General features: G+C 40.5%; 1 protein-coding gene across 2 annotated transcripts in view; it reads left to right on the plus strand.

Moving 5' to 3' along the window:
- LOC116397220 (cGMP-dependent protein kinase 1) overlaps window positions 1-25,017 on the plus strand; it is an 80,953-nt gene that overhangs the window by 19,023 nt on the left and 36,913 nt on the right. For both annotated transcript variants that reach the window (XM_031872479.1, XM_031872471.1), the window contains exon 3: window positions 10,277-10,390. In XM_031872479.1, the coding sequence (XP_031728339.1) occupies window positions 10,277-10,390 (114 nt within the window). The remainder of the gene's footprint in view (window positions 1-10,276; window positions 10,391-25,017) is intronic.

Here is a 25,017-nt window from a genome sequence, read left to right on the forward strand (position 1 = left end):
GGTTCACACTGAGGATACAAGATAGGGCACGAGTAATATGCTGTGCTACAGGGATAGATGAATCCCTTCCTTTTCATGGGCCCCTGGTTGTGTTTTAAAATGGGGGAGCAGACTTGGAAAGATACATGCTTGGCGGAATTTTGGGGGGTCATGTCCCCAAAATTCCTTTAATTTAAAACAAATTTCATGCATTTCTACACCATCTAACCTCTTGAATGGAGTCAGAGAAAAACGGACACTTGCCTGGATTAGATAGTTAGAAGATGCTATGAAAACCCCAAATATGCAGAGTATAAATAGCCATGTGACTCTTTCAACTGGCTCCTTCGCAAACATCCAATCTCCACCGCTGAATTATGTCTGTTCATCGAGCTAATGGGCTGGCTGGCTAGCAAAGTTAGCCGACATTTTGGTAACAGTACAATTTAAAGATTGATTGATTGGAGTCAGTGGGCCAGGCGGGTTCATTCGACATACATCATTCATCACAAATGAGTGATTACTTGTTTTTGTCAGTTGCTGACAGTATTAAAATGATCATCTATATAGGCTGCTTTAATATTATCACGGGATTGCGGGGACTGTATGATGATAAGTTTAACAAAGACAAAACGTGGGGTAGCAAAAGATTTTGCTCCCCCTGATTAAATAATGGGGATGCATTTGCTCCACTTGCTCCTTTCATCCTTAAACCGGCACATGCACTGCACACACACACACACACACACACACACACACACACGTACTGTATATATTTGCATGTGAAATAGCTGCAGGAATAAAGGAAATGTTGTACGCTCTGGCTTTAACCCACCTTCTCACCTGAGGACAGTGTGACGATGTCGAACCTTGAAAGTTGGTCTGTGTTCAAGGCTTTTATTGAGAAAAACTGAATACGGTGAGCTTGGAAAGGCCATTTTCATCAATCAGTATCTCTGGAGTCAAGGTTTACAGGAGACTGTGAGATAAGGGTTTCTTTTAAATTACTGTTCTCTGACTACATCTCTTTGATATTTTTTTTTAAAACTTTGATTGCTTCCTCCAATGTCTCTCCACTCCAGCATAGGAATTTACACATTTTGTGCTGTGCAAAGTACAATTCACTGTTATAAGCTAGCATATCTCTGTTAAATATCTCAACTTTTGCGATACTAAGAAAAACAGCCTTGTTTTAAGCTTAACAAAGCATTTTTTTTTTACATTAATTAAGAGATTTTGAAATGATTACATGAGCCAAGAAAGCTAAACAATTCTCAGCCCATCAAGCAGCACGTAATCTTTAATCAGGAGGAAAGTCTTTTTCTTTTTTCCCAAATACCTACAAAGCTAATGACTTTCCCATCAGCCTGAGCTTCACTTTGTGTTCAGTGCTAATTTGAATGTGCTAACATGCTAAATAAGATGCAGGACTTTGTCAACATTCCGTCCACTAAACATTAGCATGTTAGCATTTAACTCAAAGCTGTGCAGTACACCCTCACAGAGCCACTAGCGTGACGAGACTCCTGGCCTTGTTGCGTATTTGTTTCCCTTTATGCATGGAAATATTCAATGTGTATGTTGGTGAAAAAAACGTGTGTCCCCAACACTTTGACAACACTGACAGGGAATACAAATTTCCATACAAATGCCCTCTCATGTCTACAGCGATACAGCGGCTACTGAAATGGGAGAAGGCTGCGGAAATGAGAGGGGCCCATTATTGTAGTACTTCAGATGCCATATTAATTTGTATTCTGATGTTGACGCTGTCTAATTAAGTCTGGTCTGCATAAAAGGAACGCCGCAGTATGTGCACATGGCATGGACCCTAACTGCTAATTACAACACAGTGATTTTGTCTGTGAATATAAAATGATCATTTTCACTGCCCCCTGCTCAAGCCATCAATCAGCTTGTCAAAACAACAACCATAATCAGAGTTTGATGACTAAGAGACTAGCAGGGAGGGAACCAGGACTATTATAATGTTTTAATGAAAAAAAGAGATAGGAGCGGGTTCTAGACAAGGGAATTTAACTGTCGTGTCTCACCTCACATGTCCTCTTTCTCTCACTGTGTGAAAGTAGCCTACAGTGTGAGGCTGACAGGCTCCAAAGGTAGACGCGGTACTGCTGTGTGTTCTTGCTGAATCCCTGTCCCCAATGTAAAATGATATAAAGAGGATGAAACCAGCTGGCCCTCATATCCCATCGACGACGTTCTTTTTTTTTTTTTTTTTGCGTCTTTAGGTCTCACAAACCACTCGTACGGAAACTGCAGTGCAATTTCCCACTGTGCCGATGGCAGGAAGCCCTGCATGAGGGTGCCTCAGTTGAACTGAAAAAAAAATGTGAATTGCTCTCATCTCAAATGATGCGATGTTCAGCATCAGGTGTCCGTCCTCGTCTTCCTGCGTCGGCCCCCCCTGCTTTCCCTGTGTTTCTCTTCAGCGCTGCCTTCTTACATCTCTCACCCCACTCGCATTTTCACAGCCTTTTTATTTGCCTTCTGTTGTTCCTGAGTGTTTTGACGTCAGCCAGTTTGAACTGACAGCCGACATGTAAAGCGGTGAATATAAACACAACTGTCTGCTCTCGTCGGTGGTGCACAAAAACGAATGAAGGTGAACTGAGTGCACTCCAGCCATAACAGACAACAGTCAGAAAATGCTTATTTTGATTCTATTCTGCTTTTCTACCTTGATGACGGGAGTCTTGAGAAAAACACCGACATGACCACAACAGCGACCAATGAGATTCACAAAGAATCTTGAAGTTGAAATATTTTGGCACCACTTTTTTACAGCATAAGTGGATTTCCGCTGCACAGTATAGGAACTGCACTCTCCTCCCTCCATCTACAGATTCGGGACGCTGGAGAAGCTTTCACAGACTGCTCCACAAGTCTGTTAACAGAAGGCTGATGACAGTCAATAAGGGTCTTTTTCTTTGGAGATGATGCAGACGTGCCGCTCTGTGGAACAGGGATAGAGGACTCTGGGTAAACATCAAACTGTCTTTATGTTTATAGGCTGCAGCTTTTCCACCTTCTCTAACCACATCATCGTGTTGCTAAACAGCGCAGGTTGTTGCTCAAGGGTTAGAGAATGGTAAAGCAGTATAACATAATTAAACTGACTAGTATCATACTGTTCATTCAAGTGTGTGGTCATTTTGGAGGCTGTAGTTTGTTGTGCTGTTGAACGGTATTATAGAGAGATGTTTCTGTTATTTAACCTAATAAATAAAAAATAATAAAAATAAACAAAATAAACACCTGTAATATAACTCTAAGAACAGCACTGCCAACGGCAGCTTCCAGAATAATAATAAAGTTGAATTAATACCTCTTTAAAACATATTAAACAAAAACTGGCTTAGCCACCTGGCACAAAGTAATAGTGGGCAGCATTTCACCTCGGTCATCAGTTAAAAAAAAACAGCAATCCAAGCAAACAAGGACATTGCTGAATAAATGCCAGCGTATAGTTTTTGATAGACATCTGTGTGTTGGTGCCACTGACCAGGGATCTAAATCCAAAGGGGCAGAAACAAGAAAACGACCCACACCTTCATCTCGTCCTGCCGGAAGGAGAGCAGCGGGCTGGTGGAGCGCTGGGTCTAACCTCTGTAACGGCAGCTACAGAAGGTTTGCTGATCCTGCGGGGGGTCAGGGCAGTCCCCTGATATCAGATTCCCGGATGTTTAATTTGAGCTAATTTCTAACTGGGCGTAGCTGCAGCACGCTCTGCTCCCAGGAAAGCAGTCTCTCTGCGATGGGGAGGACGTGGCGAGGGTGGGAGTGATTTTCTTGTTTCTGCCACTTTAGATTTATTCCAATTAACTAACTTTCTTTCAGTACACGGACCATGGATTCATTATTGACAAGCCCTATCGTGCAGCTCTACTTCTTCCTTCTCGTGACTGAGGGCAGACTGCCACTCCAGTGACTCACCACCGCCTCTCGGGGGAACTGGTGGTATTACAAAAGATGACGGGCTGGGTCCGGCAGTTTTATTGCCATGTACATTACACATACAAGGAATCTGGCTTGGTGATTGGTGTGCGTGACAATAAACATAGTAACCAATAGTAAAATACATAATTTAAAAATGGAAAATATTCAAATTTGCAAAAGCAATATGATAAATAAACAAACAAACAAACAAATTAAGAACACCGTAGCTAGGCGATGATATGAACAGAGTAGATAGCCGCGGCGGCAGCAGCCTGCAGCGCATGGTACAGCTCTGGATTGGATCTAGCTGTTAGCCGTGACAGCAGAGTTGCACCCTGCTGCTGCTGCTGCTGCTGCCCATTCAAAATACAGTAAACCAACACAACCGTGTGTCAGGTACAGAGGTGGCCACTCACTGTCTGAGAGTGTCTCAACATACGCGTTGCACAAATCAAAGACAACACGCCTCAAACACTGGCGGTCAGCTAAGCATCATCCTGCTGCTTGTATTGTTTCCGCCTGCAGTTATACACACAAGGATTCTCTGAAACAACAACTTTCAGTGTTTGTCATTTTCAGCACCGGGGCGCTTTAAACTTAATACAAGTCCCTCCCATTCTGAGCCCCCCTACCCAATTAATAACACAACAGTGCCCTGACTCTCTTTCTCTCTCTTTGTGTTCATTCTTGCTGTTGGCTCCAGCTTACATCCGTATTTTCTTAAACTTTAGGGTTTGTTTTGTTTTTAACTGGAGGGAAAAATAATGTGTGCTTTACGCCTGAATGCTGCATGGTCACAGTTCTGTGATCAGGAGGAATGGCCAATTTAACAAAAAACATGTTTTAATTTAATAAGCGATTAAATATCTTCAAACCCAAACACAATCAGTTGATTGTGATTTCCAGCTCTTTGAATAACTCTTTTTTTTCAGAAAGTAGAAAGAGCTGTTGCTTTCATCTTGAGATCTATTTATTTTATTTTTCATTTCCTGACGGCTGCCCACTTTGTTGATTCATGTGTGCCATTTTTCATGACTGGGCAGCTATGAATATTTGTTCAGCTTAAAGTGTTTTTTGAGAGGTCACATTGGGTTCTTTGAAAAACAAGGTGAAAACACAAATAACAGCTCAGAGCAGATGCACAATGAAAGGCTGACACTTCAGGCCTATTTAAGTCAAACTTTTCAACGGGCTGCGATATTTGAGCTCTTTTAAACCACATCTATTTTTTTAACAAATGAAAAGCAGATAGTGATTTTTAAACTTCAGAATTTTCCGAGGCCATTTCAGTCCCTGATGAATAGATCCCACGCTCGACCAAAAAGAGCTTTCAGCATCAGTCTTCTTCCTCTCTTGGCTTCCTCTCCACAAAACCATTCCCACTGTCAGAGAGAACACAACATTTTTTTTTCTCACAGATCTATCATTGCTGAGCTGAAGTCCCTTTGTGTCAACTTTAGAATTTGAACACCGAACACCTTCAGTGGTAATGACCCCGTCTTTCCAGTGGGAGCAGGATGCAATAATGTTCGGCTTGATGTACTTTCAGTGTTGCTCTAATGGATAGGGATAGTATCGGGAAATCAAACCTCTGAGCAGTGACGGAAGAACACGGCCCAACAAGATGGGATAGTGGTTGTATGTTATGTTATCCTCTAGGGATTTTGAATTCCCCCACATCCTGTTTCCTGATGTACATTTTGTGATGCTTGAAAAACATAAAAACTGTCAATGAAAGAAGGGAAGTAATAATTAAACCGTATCCTGCGCCTGGCCCCTAAAACGTTATTTATAGAAGCGGCCTAATGGCCTCAGTGTGAAAGACTTTACGTGGAAATCAACAGATTCCCTTTTAAGAACATTGTGTCACATGCAGTTCACAGAGGCACAGCTGAGTAGACTCATTACAAAAATGCCTTTATCTTTAATTTAACCGTGTTAATCGTAGCCATGAGGTTCAGTCTAAAAGACAGATATCTTAATAGAAAATATCTTTTAATTTGGTCAGATATCCTTCAGATCGTAGAGGATTATTTAAATCACTCCTGTCAGAGGGTTAGTCGGAGCACATTTGCATTGACTTTTCATCTGTGCAGTCTTCAGCACCAGTGTGAGATAAAGTCAACCCAAAAGACAGCAGCTTTTTGATTTGGGATGCAGCCAGATTCGCATCTGATCTAGAGCCAGAGGGAAGTCTGCTCGGTCCGTCTGTCCTAAAGCCCCGCTGTGTGCATTCAAATGATCAGCCATTAACACAGCGACACCACCTCAGGGGGAGTATACACGCTGGAATACATTGACAGGAGAAAAATAATAATCCCTATTGCCAGTTAATATTATACAGGTGGAATGTTATGCATATTTTCTTTCTTCCTTTTATTGAGTTTTGAATTTGCTACAGACAGGACAGTAAACGGCTGTTATTAAATGGCTCTGTGAGATGTAAATTTGCTGTACTTTGATATCAGATCGACTGCCCAAGAGAGCATGTATTTGCCTGTGGTGTTGCTATTTGAATGGGATTTGAGTAGAACCTGCATATGTGAGGGGAATTACAAGTAACTGTGGAGCTATTGTAGTAAAGAAGTGTGATAAAAACAGGTTTTATTGAGGACAAACACAGGAAATGAGCTGGTTCACATGTTGGTGTGCGTGGATAGATTTAATGGGGACCTCTGAATAGCAATTTCTTTGCTATATTGCTAATCATTTAATAATTGGATTACTTAATTTCCTACCAATTCCCTCACAGCCTTCAGCCAGCAAGTCCTCCAAAACAAGCACTGTGCTCCAACTACTCACCTCTCTCAGGGATTAATTACGTGGCCATCAACAGGAAATGATTAGCTTTGTCCGTAGTCAAGTGTTACGTTTTTGCTCCCTTATGTTGTCTGTGTCCTTACACAAACCCATCCACAAGACACTGCTGTTATTAAACCTCAGACCGCCCTTCATTGCACTTAATGAAGCTCTGTGTCCTGTGTCCTTTTGAGAAGGGCGGCCATTATCTGTATTGATACAGAAATTAACTGCAAACGTTTTGAGTCACTTGATGTTTTTCTTCTTTCCTTCAATAATATATTAAAGTATAGTTCAGACACCAAATGTATTATTTACATCTGAAATAGTTTTTGGCCCCAAAAGTAGAAGAATTAAATTATTCAAAATGACTTTTAGTCAATGTCCCCACAGTGTTATATGTCTGGGGAGAATAAGAAGAATTGTTAGAACAATTTTTTCCTGATTTTGTATTCATTTTCCAGTCCAGAAACGTACAAGTGACTCTGGATCATTATTGAACCACATGGTGCTTGCGTTTGGGCTCTAATATTTTGGGTAGCCGTTTCTCTTTGGGCCCTCTGCTGTCTGAATAGGTTAAAACTGTGATATGTCAGTCCATAGTATCTTCAGCTAATAGTCCATTAGTTCTAACCCTACTTGTATTACATTATTACATTACAGTCATTTAGCAGACGCTTTTATCCAAAGCGACTTACAATTCAGAGTCTATCACATTTCTACACCGTAGGCACAGCTACGGGAGCAATTTTGGGGTTAAGTGTCTTGCTCAAGGACACACGCTTGCTGGCTGACCTACTCTTACCTTCCATTTCTATTATGACCTGTTGATTATACAGGCTTTATTGTGCGCTTGACACTGAAACAGGAACTTGTTCCTATTTAAATCTGCACACATTATAATGCTAAGCTCCAGTTTCTTTGAACAATTGTATTCTTATTCAACAGTTTCAGGTGGATTTTTGTCTCCTTCTGCACTTTCAATTGTCAGTCTGGTTGAACTAATTATTGTACAGCGTTTTGTTCTCCACGTACAAAACCCTTCTTACAAAGTAACATTATTTGTAAAGAGGCAATCTACGACCTTTTAATAATGCACGGAAGATGATTCGAAACATATCGAGCATTCCTCTCAGCCATCAGACTGTAACACATCAAGCTCTTGTGGCAGGCAATCCCAAACCTTTGAATAACAGTGTACATTGCATCTAGTTCACTGCAGAGACTTACTTTGTTTCTTTCTCCTGAAACACAATGTCCATGTTGCTACTGATGGATCAAAGCCAACCATTTTTGCTTTGCTTATTGTGATGTGGCAAGGCGTTAAGAGGCACACGAGGGGTCACAATTGTTGATGGACAGTCTCCTCCCTCACACAGAAATCAGTACGAACTGAACACCTGGTGAGATGAACAAACAAACACACAGGCTTTTGTCTTTGCTTACAATTTTCAAACTGAAAAAGGGGCTCAGGGGCTTTGGGAGGTAACGACTCAAATGAATCATCTCAACAGCCCTCACAGTCCGTTGATTAGTTTGGCAGATATATGTTGGGCTCATCGATTCTCAATGGGTGTTCTTGCAGCAAATCAAAGCTCAATAATAACAGTCATTACTTTGCAAAACTTGATTGACACTACAAAAGATAATTCAGCCATACTTGGGTTATGAAATGTTTTTACAGTTTCTCTTGTGAACAAGCGTTCCTTATTTTTACTGAGAGAAATCCCAATGTGCACAGGAAGATGTCTGTTTCATGCTCATGAAAGCAGAAACACCAGTTTGTTTGGAAATTGGAATTGGAAATGCAAGATGCTACAATCTACAATGAGTGTTTTCATATGTTTTGTGCACTGAAAAACAACCTTCGAAAGCATGGCACTCGTAGATGTAATCTATTATATTCGGACTCAACAAGCTTCTGAAAGCAGTCTGGTTAATATGAGCCATGCTAAACTGAAAGAGGTTTTTTAATCTATTTAAGGGAGCTCTTAAGTTGATAATAAAGAAAGATGCACATTGTTAAAAAGCTGAATGGCGAGACATCCCAGTTAGGTTTTTTGATCTCCAGCCGTGTCTCCCTTCGAGTGGAAATGGGGGTGTTGCAGGAAGCTGAGACACACAAAAAAAAATGCTGTGAAACATGGGCAGTTAAAACAGCGGGGAAGTAGACAGTAAGATGGTGACGTGGTTTATGAGCTGAAAATTGCGTGTAAAGTTTCATGCTAGGTGTTAATGGATGATGTATTGTTTACCACGATGCAAAAGCTGCACTATCGTTCCAATAAAGTGCAACAAGCACAATGTGGAGAAGATAATTAGTCCCGACACATGGCAAGTTTTCTGGAGGCTTTCTGTCAAAGGAGTTCACGGCCTTCTGCAACAAGATAAGGTGTCAAACTCTTTCCTCCGTGGATGACTCGCCTGCTCTTATCATCATGCCATATTTCACCAGTAGCCTAGAGCCGACTTTAACTGTTTTCTTTGGGATTTTTGCTCTCTGTGAGTCAGAGTTATGGTCCTGCTGGAATGCTGACTTTCCAGGAAAGTATACATGCTTGGTGAAGCTTTTCTAAACACAGTGGCAGCAGCTACTTTCACCCTGGTAATCGTGGAAATAAGCCGCTTCATCCGTGAAAAATCAAACATGAAAGAATTTGGAATCATAAACATAAACGGACGGGACATTGACGAGAAGAGCAACGGTATGACGTGCGTTGCAGAGCTCAAGATTCCGATGCTCTGCTTTGCATACATTTCGCCATAGTGTTGCTCACTTGTGACAGTGAAGAAAAAATAAAGAAAACTCCCCGACAGGAACAAACTGTCAGCTTGCTGAGATTTGGGAGGTGTGCACGTTGGCTCCTCTTCGACCTTCGGTTGCCGATAACACCCTTCTCTGCGTAGGTTCGCCAAGACGTTGACGTGTATCTCTGCAGCCACATGATTCCAGCTTTAATGTTTTTTTTAACATGGGATTTTGTTTATTTTATTGGAATATATTAGATTAATAAATTCAAAAGAAGTTAAATGGTAGGCAATGCTTTTTTAATGCAGAAATAGATCTGATCTTAATGGTGACTTTGTGAATCAAACAATACTGCAGTAGTCTTATTATTTGTGTGTGTTTGAATTTACTGGTCCTTACCTGAAGGCGTAACGTACTGTGTCTGTGAGCTATGGAGTGTTACGCTTTAAGTATAATTTTCACACGTTGGTACTGCTGCATTGCTATTTAACAGGGCCACGTACAGGCTTGGTAGGAGGCCAGTAGCCCCTGGAAACGCCACGTTGCAAAATAATCTTATTTTTTTCCAGCCCAGTGAGTCAATGGCACTGGCTGGGTGCCCCCCAAAATGCAGTAAAGGCCCCCAGACAGCTATCATCCACTCCATTTCTTCACCGAAATTTTGTTTGCTGCACATATTGAATGTAGCAGAGGACTCTCACGCTTGGTTAATCAGGCGGGAAAATGAATGTGCAATTTGAATATCAAATATGCCTAATGACGCACCTGTATTTCTTTGCATGTTTTCAGATGGTAAGGTGGAGGTGACGAAGGAGAGCCTGAAGCTCTGCACCATGGGGCCAGGAAAGGTGTTTGGAGAGCTTGCTATTCTCTACAACTGCACCAGGACCGCCACTGTCAAGAGTGAGTCTCCACAGACACCTGGAAAAACATCCGTCCAAAGTGCTCACATCATTCTGTGTTGAATGTCCACAGGTTCCCCCAGGTGACGGATCATGTCACCTGTTCACACACACACACACATACCCACGTCCACTGAAATCTGCTCCCTTGGTGTGGAGGATTAGGGCTCTTTCTGCCTGTAAGACATCAGTCTTGCGTTGACACAAAGAGGATGATCAACCAGTCACTGTATAGCACAGATAGCATTGTTCCTCGGTCGTGATGAAACACTCATCGTCCCCCTCCGTGTTTCCACAACACTCCAGGCAAGTGTCTTGCGAGACCCCCCTGTGAGGTGCATGTCAAGGTCTACTCTTTCATGTGTCAAAGCTCCAGCTATCAAGGACGCAGAGTGGGTGAGTAGGTGGTCTAACTTGGGATTTGAACAGTCAGCCTAATAGAGTAAGAAGAGGAGACAGAGAAAGGACAGGACAGATGGTGGACTGCGCACATTTGAGACGTAACGTGTTAGAAGAGAGTGTGTCAGGAGGAAATATGTGTGTTTATGTCAGGCAGGAAATAGGGAATAGCTGGAAACGTGTCTTTGGATAGAATATTAAATGGACTAAATGGTGAGATAAGGTGTCATGGGTGAAAGCATTTCTGTGCAGATGAATGCAGCTCAAATCAAGTGTCTGGGTAAGTGCTCCAGCTGGCGCTTACGGTATCATAATTCAGTATAATCACTATTGGCCTGGTAAATAATTCCACACACCGTGAGGCGATGGATTTCTGCGTGTGACCCAGGTGGGAATGATTGCATGAAGGGCAGTAGGGGTCCCTCGGGCCTGTCGACGAAAACGAGGAAGCGCCAGTTGGAGTGTTGAGGAAACCAGGGTTGATGGTGGTGGCAGCGAGGTCGCACTCCCCTTTCTGACCCCTTTCATGTCCTGTGATCACCTACCACTGACCAGCCAACCCGACGGAAAACTCCCGACTCCCGTTGCTACGGCAACGGGTGCCCGCAGGGAGATGAGCCAGCTCTTAAGGGATAAAATATTCCCCTTCCCACAGGCGACAGTGCGTCTGTCTTTTTCTTCTGTAAATCCTCTTGCCTGCCACCAGCCCACCGGCAGGAACTTTCTTTCGCAATCTTTAGAAGTGTACGTCAGCGCTTTGCTGGCGATGTGGCGGCTTCATAAGAACTCTGCATGGAACAAATGACGTAATTGTCTACATAGGCAGAAGTGTGTTTACGGTCTAACAGGGTCGGTGGCAGTGTCTTTACACAAGAGTGTACCGAGGAATTCAGCCGTTAACATAGGATATTAGAAGTGACGGCTTTCAATGGAAATCATGCAACTACCTGATGAGTGTGCATGAGTTATCAGCTTCCAATCAGATAACTTAATTTGATCTGCTCGTGGAACCCTGTAGGAGGATATATCCTCACTGTAATTTCATCATACATTGCATGGCTTCATATGCATGAATAATTACATATCAGTAGAATTTAGATGATTAACCTGCTCATGTGGACTCCATAAAGGTGTGTACAGTACCCCCTTCTGTCCTATTACTGCAAAGGAAACTCAAAATGTAATGACATTATTGCTAACTGTGATGATTATGAGATTATTGGAAGCTCACAGAAACAATTAAGAGCCATTATGTGCAATAACTAATTTAAAGAAATTGTTTGCAGTTATGATTTGAACACAGTCAAAGTGATCAAGCACACCTGAAGGCTTTAATGTCACATTGTGTTTAGGTAGCTGACATAATTATGACATTTGTTTGTTTGTTTCAATTTGTTTCAAAAACATGATTTCATTCACTCCAACAACAGTAAAATGAGCTTGAACTGTTGCAATCCAGCTGCTTTTAGTCTTAAAGCGCTGTACCAGCATATTTTAGACCTTTAACTTTACATTAGTGCCAACTATTTTCCAAAGCATTTTGGATTTTTCATTGTTTCTTTCCTATAATCCTCCAGGCCTCATTTGGTTTCTATTCATTTTAGAACATTAAGAAAGTCACTGACTTGAAACTGGCTAGATTTTGGAAATTCATCACAGCCAGTGTCTGTCTGCTGGCTTTCCAAATCAATTTGCACTTGCAACAATGGGATAAAACGACTCTGACAATAACAAGAGCAGACACAATATTCACTGTGATTGATTGTCTATCATACACTTTATTTTCAGTTCGATGGAAGTTGTTTGTCAAACCACACTGGTATGAATAGAAACCAGATCGCCTGGAAACACATTTTTGACAAATGGTTGGCAGTAATGGAATGAGCAATATCCATGATTTATAGAAAAATGTCTGATATGAAAAATTATGGATGTAGTCTATTAAATTAGAATAACATACAAAAACATAACACACTAAATCAATAATACAGGTTTCATTTTCAAAATGTTTAAAAAACACTAATTTGTGTGCAGAAATGTGCAATTATTTTGTCCAGTTACACAATTCTAATAAGACAAAGTTGCAAGCTCTTCAAAGTAATATGAGGATTGATTGAATTTGTATTAATTCTTGCACATCATACAAATCCCCGGAGGGACTGATATTTGCTTTCCACCAACCCCCCTCCTTTTTCAGCCTTTAGGGGATTTCACGTGTGAGCACTTGCTTGGACTCTCCCAGGAGAAATGGATCCCGTAAAGTAAGCCCTGACTTGAGCGCATTGTCTCCAACAAGCACCACCAATCAATATGTTGTGTTTAGTTTCAGGATACAGACACTCAAGTGCAGAGTTGTGGACACATTTGGGGTTTGGCTCTGCCAGTCCTGGGGAATGAGGTGGGATTTCATATGCAGCCTGAGAGAAAAATGTTCCCCTTGCCATCAAATTCTTATCAGATAATTTTCACATGATATCAATTGGGAGGATGCTGGCTGAAGATTAGAGAATAAGAAAGGGGTAGGAGTGAGACAAAAGAGAGAGCTGGACAGCAGTGACAACAAAATGAGGGACCCACCTCAAGGGAAGCAGGACAAAATTGGTATTTTTATTTTGTCTGCAGACTGACGGACAGTGGCCTTCTGCTAAAAAATATTCTTTGATAGCATCAAAATGTCACTGTTTCATGAAGACTGAGACAGCATAACAGGATGCAATTCAGCATGGTGCGGCATGAAGCTGTGCAGCAGTCGACTGTAGTGAGCATCACTGCGCCACATGACAACAGCAGGAAAGCAATAATTTTATCTTGTTGTTGTGGCTCAGGCTTTTGTTTGGAAAAAGCTTTAACTTTAGAGTGCAAGAATGTATTTGCAAACTTCAAAATCATGGTAAAAGGTTTATCTCGGCTAATAGCAACCATTGTCATGATCGATTAATATGACAATTATCTTTCTTGATTCTTTTTTTGGTATATTAAATGTCAAAAAATAGAGAACAATGACTGTAACAGTCTTCAAATGTCTAATTTATTTTAGAACTAACAGTCAAAAACCCAAAGATATTTAGTTTACAGTGATACAAAACAGAAAAGCAGCAAATCCTCACATCGGAGAAGTTGTGACTACCTGTAGGTACTGTCTGGCATTTCTGATTAAAAAATGACTTAATCAAATAACCAATTACTAACATAGTTGGAGATTACATTTGCTGATTGATTTAACAATTAAATAATTAATTTCAGAACCGCACCATAAATATGGTCAAACACTAGTGCACTTTACTCTGCAGGCTTTGTAGTTCCATCTAAATTTGCCAACAAGCCGTCACCTCTTCTAAACATACTTGCTCTAAATATTAACCAATCACAAGCACAATCTGCAGATGTGGCCCTTATTAAACATTCTACACTATGAATGTAGACCTTTTGACATCCTACTTTGTTTTCTTCTTCTGTAGCTTCTAAACCACATCTCAAGGTCTGTCTTTATAAAAAAGTGGACCGACAAAGATTTTTGTTGTTTCAACAGTAAAATTAATCAGTAAAAATGTATCCTCACATTAAAATATAGTCTTTTTTATTACTAGCAAATAAAATAGAAAATTAAGAATCACATTATGGCTCTAACAGATAAGATACCAGATTGCATCACACACACAAATAAGCGTAATGTTTATTCATAGGAGCACCAAACGAGTGTCCGGAATCCTGACATTGTTTTTGGACTCGTCCTCTCTTAGAGAGTGAGGTCACTGCCAGTCACGAACATAATCAGTCAGACTGATTATCAGTGTGCTCCATCTTAATGATGGTGGTGGTAAAGCAGTCTCAGACGTCTCTGCAGAAACTCAGCACAGCTCTCAGTTGCACATGCACATGAATACTTAAACATGCACTAAATTGTACTTTTGTAATAAAAACTATGTCATAATTCATGTTGAAAAGTACTTTGAGCATTTAAAGGGGGATCCAGATGAGGTGGGGGGCAGCGTGCGTTTGATAGGAAATCCTATTCAGCTCTACTCATCAAGTATACTGTAACAGTACACACACAACCACACACACTCATTTCACACTCATTTATCACTTTGGGTGACAGAGACTGTTACTTACTCTCTCTCAAACACACACACACACACACACATCAAATGGTATGTAGTGCAGTCAGATTCTGCAAGTATTTATTTTCATGATGCTCAATGTCCTAATATGGGTTGGCCATCTTTTACACTGGCACGCCATCCCTGTCATACTCACATGTAATTTTGAGAATTTGGCTCCAGCTGTTCCAACGCATAGTTGTCTGTTGGCGTGGGGAAAAAAATTAGAAAAATGCTAGTATTAAATTGACTGGAAACTAAATGAGAGTGTTTGCATGGCAAGCTATAGTTTTTTGCCCACCAAACAAGTCAAAATGGAGGTTTTTTTCTATATATTTTAACGATTCCAGACGAATACAACAGCTTTATTTGTGGCTTATAGTATTATCGTTGTCATCCTGAAGGTCACTCCATAAATGCACAATTGGGTGAAAATGATCCCTATTAATTGTAAAGTATCCTATTACTGGAATTATTACAGACAATGTGAATGATAATTAATTGATTAATTATATCAGGACATAGTGTTGTTCTTTCCTATATTTTGACAATGTATTGCAGTCACTCCCAAAGGAGGGTACGTGTTCCCCAGTGGGTTCCTCTGCAGCCAAAGTGACTCAACTCATTAGCAATTACAATTTACCAAAAAGATATATCCACACATCTGTGTTTAGAAGGAAAATAAACACACAAATAACGTTATAAATTGGTGCAATGCTAATATATATTTTCAGCAGCAATAACCAAAAAACTGTTATAATAGAACCCCTCAGTTGTGACCATACAGTAACACCACATAGTGCAATTGAGACTGCATTAAAGTAGTTACCAAGTGTGCAAAGAAGTCTAAATCAATAGCAGAATGATTGAAACTACCGGCTTCTGCCACTCAAACTTGACCAAAGCTACTGAAAAGGGGGAAAAAGAGACTGAGCCTAAACATCAACATTTCTTGCAGAAAGATCAAATTTTACATAATTACCAAAAACATCCAGTTTAAAATGTATTTACTGGTGGTCGATGAAAGGTTACATCAGACTTGAATGGTTGGGAGTTGCTGATGTACTGGTTCTAATGTATAAGATGCATATTAATGCCAACCAGTCCATGCATAAACATTATATACTGTGCTTCAGAGATTCATCTCCAATCGACATTTCCTTTGTCTTATGATTGCTTTTATCTGACATTTATTATCTCCTATCTGTAATTAATACAGTTGGCAGCCATCCAAGCCATGACTGAAAGATTAAGGGCTTTATGTTTATGAGGGTACATGTTAAGTAGTGGGACTTTGCAACATGCAGCATTGACTCGTGAATATAGAGCCCGAAAAGCTGTACTGACAGTAGTTTAATCTTTGTCTCACAGCTTGATCTGAAATAACCACCACCTGGTAACAGAGCATTAGATGGTGGTGGCTCGTAATGTGTTAAAATGACGTGGAATGGAAAGTCAACTGGGATCCTTTGTCGGGGTGGACACACCAATTGTCTGGTTCAACAGAAATGTGTTTTAATCAAAGGTGGCGTCGGGAGGTGGTCGGGGTAGATGGATGGGTCCAACATGGGACTTTCACCCAGTAACCAAATTTAAAGCTGTTTCGCGGAACTTTCATTTCTTGTAGATTTTGGCTGCCCCTGTGGACAAAGTGTGTTTCCAAGCAACAGAGTCTCTTTGGAAAACCTCTAGTTTGACAGCAACAGGGTCTAACCGTCCGCTCAGTCCTGGTTCTGGTTCTTCTACGCCTCCCTTCCCTCCAGTGGGCCCCCACTGCATTCATTCCTGTGATCTTTACCTACTGAATGTTTGGAGCTTTTGTAAGCACCCTCAAACACCTTCTAGACAGCACCTGACAGCTAGCACAGGCCCAGTGCTTGGGCATCAGTATCCACACACACACACACACACACACACACACACACACACACACACGTGTTACTAAAAAAAGCACTTGGTATCATGGTATCACAGAAAGAAAATTACACCTCAGCAGCAGCATTATCCTGGAGACCTCTGGAGAATGGCCCTTGTGACAGAGTGATAGCTCAGCTGTTTAAAACCCTTCCTTCCGCTGGGGATTGAGCAAACAGTCGTCTTTCTAATCAATCTGAGAGAGGAACATGTGCATGCCCAGTGTGTGTAAATGTGTGAGCGTGTGTGTAGTAGGCTACGTCTGCTCAGTCTCAGGAATCTCCCTGTTCCCAGTGAACCTTGTTTTGGCAGAACTAGATAAGTAGCAGGCATGACTCCTTGGAGAACCAGGCACCGAGTTATTAAACATTATGACTGGTGGAGAATGGCGGCCTTTGCTGGGGACTCTGTTGTGTTTATACAATAAAACATGCTGATTGTATGGCTGTCAGTGTGCCATCTTAGTCTCGTGCACTAGAACTCTCAAAGTACAGCATTGATTAAGAAAATAACGTTTCTGCACTTAACCATTTCCACATGACTTGATAATGAAATGTGAGATTGCCTCCAGCCTTTCTTTGGCCCAGCAGTATGATTCCTCAACATCAGTACCTGGTCATGGTCTCCTCTCACTCTTGGGGACTCCTCTCATGTTGAATCTGGCGCAGAATCCCATGCACCGGCTGTTTGCCTCGCCAGCAGAGAAAAACAGCAGCTTTTTTAATATGTTTGTTTACAGTATGATTCAAATCAAGTGAGTGCAGAGAATATAAAAGCACCCTCCAAACAAAAGGCATTATTTTTGTGCTTTTTGAAACCCAGAATGAGCACTTTCCCTTTGCACTTGAAATATGCCTATAAATTCAGCTGAATATTAGAACGACGACATCGCTATGTGTCCTCCACAGTGATAAAGGTTTTGCATGTCAACGAAGGAAATATGTTGGAGCAAGTGTTGTCTTACATTCATTCTAATTAGCAACTGTTAGCAGCTATGTAACCCACATTCAACATTCAAGCAAACAGCATTAGCTGATGATATAATGCAAGCATAAGCATTAGTTTGCTGAAACGCTTTGCAGCCGTTTGCCTCTTTTTTTCCTGTTCCTGCAGAACATTTTATAAGCGGAGTATACGCTGCTTGTATTTAATCAGCTGGACATGTTTTCTAGCAGAATGAAGCATAAATGCAGCCTCGCAGGCAGCCTCATTCTAGCTATCTGTATCTAGCCAGCTACGTTATTCGGTGGTGCTAAAAAAATATAGATAAAAGAAATTAGCGACAGCACCAGCAGAACACCACAGTAAGTGTTTCTGCAATCCAAAACGTTAGTGTCAGGTTGTGTAGTAATCTTTTTAAATGCGAGACTTTATGATACATTCCAGTTACAGATATATGAAAAAATAAATGTCAAATGTAGAAAAACCTGGAGAACACTTGCTGCCTTATATCGCATCATTTACCTATATTGGTTTTATGTAATTTCAGATTTTTATATGTAATATAAAAACTCACATAAGACACATTTGTAATTTGCCAGCTTCTTTCCATCTTTGCTTATTTTCATTCAATCATAGAGATAAGTTTGGAAAAAAGTGGAATATTCCTTCAAAATTCTAGATTGATTGTTATTGATTTACAATAACGCTAGTGCTATGTCGCTATAATTCATAAAGGTGTGTATGTATATATACAAGGCCCTATGTATTAAGTGAGAGAAGAGCCACATTTGCTGAAGATGGTAAAACATTGCTAAGAGTATTAATTGCATATAATGAATATCTTGGAGATTCAAAACCACTGCAGCTCTTAAGAGAAATGACAAATGATACTCTTTGTTGTGAACCCAAGGTGGTTGTGTGTGGAACCTGAGCACCGTTATTAGGCTGGGCCGGGCTGTGAAGAGTTGGAGATAAGGGCTCTTAGAATCAGGAAAGCTATAGCGAGTGCACTCTTAACAAGAAGCACAGAGGAACCATCTATTCTGCTGCTGCAGGCTACTCAGCACAATTAGAGGTGCAACCAGGAGCAGCGAAATAAGAGATTGATGGACATGCAAATGTGAATATGAGAGTAGGCATTACACGTCAGCATTCAGACAAGCAATTAGACAAACGAAGAAAACACATCTAAAATCGCACAAAGCAATAGGAAATACTAATGACTCACAAATTGGCATCTCGTTTGCTCCGACCGACATGTCTGTAATTTTGCTCAGATATTTTGTTGCAAAAGTTGAGACACAATCATTCTGTCTCCATCACACGGTGCAGATGTGTGCAGAGCTTCAGGAGCGATGTATTGCCGTATGATAAAGGGTTTCATTGGTAAAACAAATGAAATGCAGAAACGGGGACAGAGAGGAGAAGATAGGAAGAATGGCGTCGGTAGATAGAATTCCAGTGGGACAGCGCGGGAGAAGAATCTTCTCTGTTTCCAGGGCTGCCATGGTAACACTGTTGCCACAGTGCAGCAAGAAATGTGGTGGTGACATTGTGATGGTGGCGGGGAAGCCCCCACCCAGCTGTTTGAAGTCAAGGTTGTTCCTGTCTGGTGCCTTTAACTTGACAATGTGGCTTTTTTTTTAGTTCAATGAAGGCATCTTAATTTGTATGTTGTTAGTGTGTGTGTGTGTGTGTGTGTGTGTGTGTGTGTGTGTGTGTGTGTGTGTGTGTGTGTGTGTGTGTGTGTGCTTATAGACTGAGGGCCCCTGCTGCTGCTGTTGTCGTGATACTCGGTTGGAGCGCAGGTGTGATCCCGGAGCTGGAGGCTCTTCAGGGGTTTTAGACTGCTTGAAAGGTTAAACCACCCAGAGAGGCAGCAATGTACAGTCAGTCAGTCAAAAAAAAACGCTCCACGAGTGTAGCTTTAAGCAACTGCTCCTCTTGTTTTATGTGACAATATGGTCAGGCTGAAAGAAAGAACATATAGTTTGCTTCGGGGGAATATCAGGGTAACTGAGGACATCTCTCTGCGCTCAAACATTATTTTGTTGTTGTTTTTCTTCCTGTTTTACAAGCTGTTAGTTGCTGGTGAAGTTATAGCCCAGTGTCACTGAGGGAACGTGGCTCAGGGAACTTTGTTGAGCTGCTTCTCTTAGCAGTGCTGTGAATCAGGCGCTACTTGTCTGGAATCTTCTACCGTATCTACATAGTCACTTAAAGGTGCGGCATATTATTTGGTGGCATCTAGAGGCAAGGTTGCAGATTGCAACCAACTGAAATTTTTCCCGTGTGGTGTTATAATGAATACTTCAAGAGAGACCCTGTGTATTATTCGAGCAATCAGATTTGTGATCTGGCCAACGGAGGCGCATATATGTGGCTGTAGGTGTGAATGGATGTGCCTTAAATCTCATCTGGATTTGATCCAGATACAAGACACTTGAAATGGTAAGTTTTAACGGGCTCTCGGATACATATAGTGATCTTTGGAAGATGTTTGCTTGAGAGGAACATGAAAGGTAATCCTCCATAGACGAAACTGGGGCATGTGTGACTCACACCTTTGGCTGTTTAATGGACTTATTGATCTTAGGAACTTGTTGATTCATCTGTGGAAAAGGAATTCTGTAAGCGAGCTGTTTCTCACACAATGTAGAAAATGTAGCATGAAACAGTGTGAAACCAGATGCTTGTTACAGATTTAAATGTGTCGTTTTGTTTGATCTTCCCAGTGCAAAGATCAGATAAGTCTAGGATACATACAATTTTGCAATTAGTCACTATTTGTTGATCAAATCTGGGAGAGAAGGTGTGACTAACCGTTCCCCTTTAGAAGGTTGGATTGTTGTTTGTTACCTGACAAATACAATCATACCAGAACAAGCTGGCACTGAGTACAAGGGCAGAAGAGGAAGACATGAACGTTTATTAATCAGAGCACTCGCATAAGAACGTAGCACTGTCAGAGTGCTAGATATATTTTGAATTTATGAACGAATCTCTAAAATCAGCTGGGGGAGGCGTATAGAAACAGCGCATATCACAGCTGTCTGAGGCTTGATTCTCCGTCTCCTGTTGACTGTCCCTCCACTACCCTGTTGTTTCCCCTCTGTCTGTGGATTACTACAGTGAGGAAGTGGAATTAGGACCAAAAGTTGTTCTTACAACCAGGAAAAGCAAGCAGGCTAAAGAGCTGTACCTCTTTGTCCAATGATCTTGGCTCAGATTCAGTGCTACAGACAGCAACTACACACTCACTAACACACACTCACACACACTCACACACACACACACACACACACACAAACACACACACATTATTCTGAAACAGTGGGTGATCAATTCGCAAGGGAAAAAAGGGTTTCAATGATCTATGACTATGGGCAAGACTTGAGCAATTTGACTCTGTAACTTCTCACTCAGGAATACCTCTAAAAAGGGAAACAAAATTATAAGCCAGCTTTTACGTGCTATTTTGCCCACAATATTTCCTTTCCCACCTGCTTTCGTCACAATTTCATCAAGTAAATTGTGTCTTGCCAATTCTGGTCTGAGGCAGCGAAGAGGCCCTGATGTTTGGGACCATAGCAATACAATTAAAGTAACTGACAGAGAGGCAATGCAATTTCTATTTGCTGACCTCCATCCTCCCAAAACCAAGCTTAATTTCATGCCCTGTGAGAAGTGGACGATGGCGAACAAGATGTGCTATTTTCTAGCATTTATTTACAATATATCCTCTGCCCACTTTATATGTATAGGTGCTAGTGCTTTGCAGCAAGCTAAACACACCTCCTATAGAGGCCGAAGACAGGGGATGGCCATCAAGTCCTTTTATTTTATTTCAATATTTAACAGCGACTTCAATCTTTCCTTAGCCTTAACCAAGTGCTTTGACTGCCTAATTGTAACCATAAAATGCATTTATGATAGTTGCTACAAGCAGATAATGTATTGTAAGTGCAGATAGTGGAGGAAAAACCAATTAAGTGTGTTGTTTTGTTGCCACATTCAGTATAAACATCCTCCAAATATATTCATCAAAAATGTTTATGCTTATTATGTTAATAAAATATAATTCAGATGGCATTACGTGACTCTAAAAACACATTTGCAGTTGCAAATGTTTTATATACAAACACAATTTCTGGGAGACAGGGTTGCAGGAAGAAACAAAGGAAAGGATAACTATAAGCTAACAGGATGCTATAGGAAATGAAGTACAAATGATGGTCCAACAACTGCATTTTGAGGATTAATCAATACTTATCAATATTTGCTTGGTCGCAGGTCTAACAAAACGGTGGATGTACCAATCATAAACTCATAAACTCCTTTCGGCTGTTCTGGTACTGGTTGCTACTAGCAACAGACTGTTAAACTGAAACTAACTGTTGGTGGCAGAATGATAACACTTTATATGTGTTTACCAGTAGGTTGGAGATCGTGCAGAGGATAAGGACGAATATCAAAGGATACATATTAACGTGTGCGCTTGTGAAATGTATAAAGTAAGATGTTATATTTCAAACATGGCAGAATTGTTCTTTTTAATCACACAAGATCACTGAACAGAGGAAGCCATCTGTAATATCCGGGCCACACATTAGTTTGATTAATATTTGCATGGTTATGCATCTTTTCCTCCTATGATGAACAGTTTCTCAGTTTCAGAACCTGAGCTGAATCTAGGACTCCTGCAGAGTAAAGAGTCTCTTGTCAGAATAATTGCTGCCTCATAAAACAAAAAAACAAAAAAAGATCAAGAGTGGCAGACAAACGTATACAACGAGTATGTGCATCCATGCTGGCATGCAGTCACTCACTCACACACAGTTGCAGAAACATACATTCATCACGTTCTGGCAGTGGGGGGAATTATCACGCCGGCTTCGCTCTGTATTTTTGGGTGCTGACGCTTTTTGCCTCAACGGGTTTCAAAACATCAGCTTTGACTGACAGAAAGCCTGATGAAATGCAACAATGACATGAGTTATTTCTTCTTGTTGACAGAAACTAAAACAAGAACTCACAAGTCTGATGTAATTTTAGTGTAGACACTATGGTTACGTCATTCGGTAGGGTATCATTGCAGATATTAGACAGATGGTTTAGTATTTGTCCTCAAGGAGGGAATTATTTTCCACAGTAGGTGCATACATAGCACAAACAAGTAAGACATACAGATATAAACTAAATTATACAAAAAGACAAAGACAAGGATTAGCAATACACACTAATGTCTGGATGTCTTGTGATGTAAGTTACTTTTTTAAAATTTGGACCGATGTAGGGACAATCGGACAATGCGCCTCTTTCACTAATTTGTTCTTATAATAAGCACACACCAAAATTAGCATCGGAATACAGAACACACGTGCACTGTCCAAAGTAATTCTTACCGCCGTGCGCATGTTAGTGAATCAGAATCATTCTAAAATGACAGGCACATGTTCGCTATTTTCAATCAGCATACTGCCACGCCCACAAGGAAATACACATTTGACTGCCTGAAAAATCAATAATTTGACAAATTTCAGTGTGGAGTTTGAGTAGTCCACAGAACCAGATATATAGAGAAATATATCATCTGCTGTAACCTGATACAACCTGCACCAGGCCTAAAAATAGCCTACATGCTGATGAATAGCAAACACACTTCATTTCCTCCGTTTGATTTTCTACAGCCGGGCAGACTGAAACTTATCAGGTTATTCCAACTGATTTCCTCTGTGGCAAATAGTTTCTGGTAGCTTGTATATGACGATGACGACAACAAACAATTAAAATTGATCTTACAAACCGACGACGAAGCAACTTATGCTGAAAGGTAATGTTTTATTGGAGTTCAGAGTTCCTCCTCCTTTTGAACTCAGTTAGCAGTACTTCAATCTGACAGCATGAAATTAAATCTAAGTAGGAAGAACAAAAGATGAATTCCTGTTAATGGAAAATGTTTTTAACAAAAGACAGAAGCCTGTTGAAAATTGATTGGGATAATTAAAGGCTTTTAGAACGAACAACATGTTAACAGTTTGCTTCATTTTTCTTTAATATAATGCACTGGTCTTTTGTTCAAATTCACTTTGGTCTTTTCTTTTCTACCGTTCATGAATTACTCCTCAAAGAGAAATTCCACTTTCCTTCTTGGCCCACCTCCTCCTTTCCCCGTCTCTATTTCTAGACTTCAGATACTTCAAATGAAAAAAATTAAAATACATGGCATTTCACTGTCACGGTTTTGGCATTGCATTGTTTTGCCATTTCACTAATTTATCCCTATAATTACAATACTACCAACATTATATGTTTACATATTATATTAAAATATATTACATTACACAACATTTTTTTATTTTATTCCCTATAGCCTGTTTTTCCCATCCTTTAGAGGTTTATAATCCGTTCACTCTGCACCACACATAACATTCTCCCCGCCAGTTATGAATGTCAATACTACTCAAGTCCATTAACTATGACTCAAAAGGTTGGATTGCACTCATCTCATTGTACTATAAAATATATAATCACTGCTCTACAGTACTTTACAATTCAACCTATTTCCTTTTTACATTCCTTATAAAATGTGTTTTTGCTGTGGTATTGAGCAAAGCCTTCCTGTTTTCATGTTTCCCTTACATTGGTGACAGTTTGCACATTTCTTTCCTTCTGCTTATTTGAATTGTTAGCAGTGAAGAAGTGAGCAACAAGACTGTTTTCAAAATAGCATAAGGTAATGAAAATGTCACCCATCATGAATGATTGTCTACAAAGACTGCAGATCCCTTCTCGAGACGCTTCTCCTTGAGTGACTCTAGTAGATGCTATTAGACAATATGATGAGGTCAACTCAATTCAACTTTTCAACAATAATGCTTTTTTTATGCATAAGATTACAAGCTGGCAAGAAGAAATATTTACTGCTTTGCTTCAGATGTGAGTGAAATCACAGAGCTAACTTTAGACGGATGAACGGGATTCGTATTCAGTGCCGACACCAAAACTCCAGTCTTCTAAATGCGTGCATGTTTATGACGAACTTCCAAACAAGATAGGCCGTAATTGATGAATAAAGGTTGAGAGTGAGGTTTGTTAATGTTATAGAGACGAGCCAAAAGCATTTTAGATATACTCCTATTCAATCAGCCTTTTTGACACAAAGTTTCCAACCGAAATGTATACCGTCTGTGCTCACTGTTAGATTTATGCATTTAAAATGCATTTAGAAATTAATTTTAGTTTTGAAATTAAACACATTTTTATGTCACTG

Source organism: Anarrhichthys ocellatus, unplaced genomic scaffold (assembly GCF_004355925.1).
Source record: "Anarrhichthys ocellatus isolate YVR2014 unplaced genomic scaffold, GSC_Weel_1.0 scaffold3, whole genome shotgun sequence".
Taxonomy (NCBI): Eukaryota; Metazoa; Chordata; class Actinopteri; order Perciformes; family Anarhichadidae; genus Anarrhichthys; species Anarrhichthys ocellatus.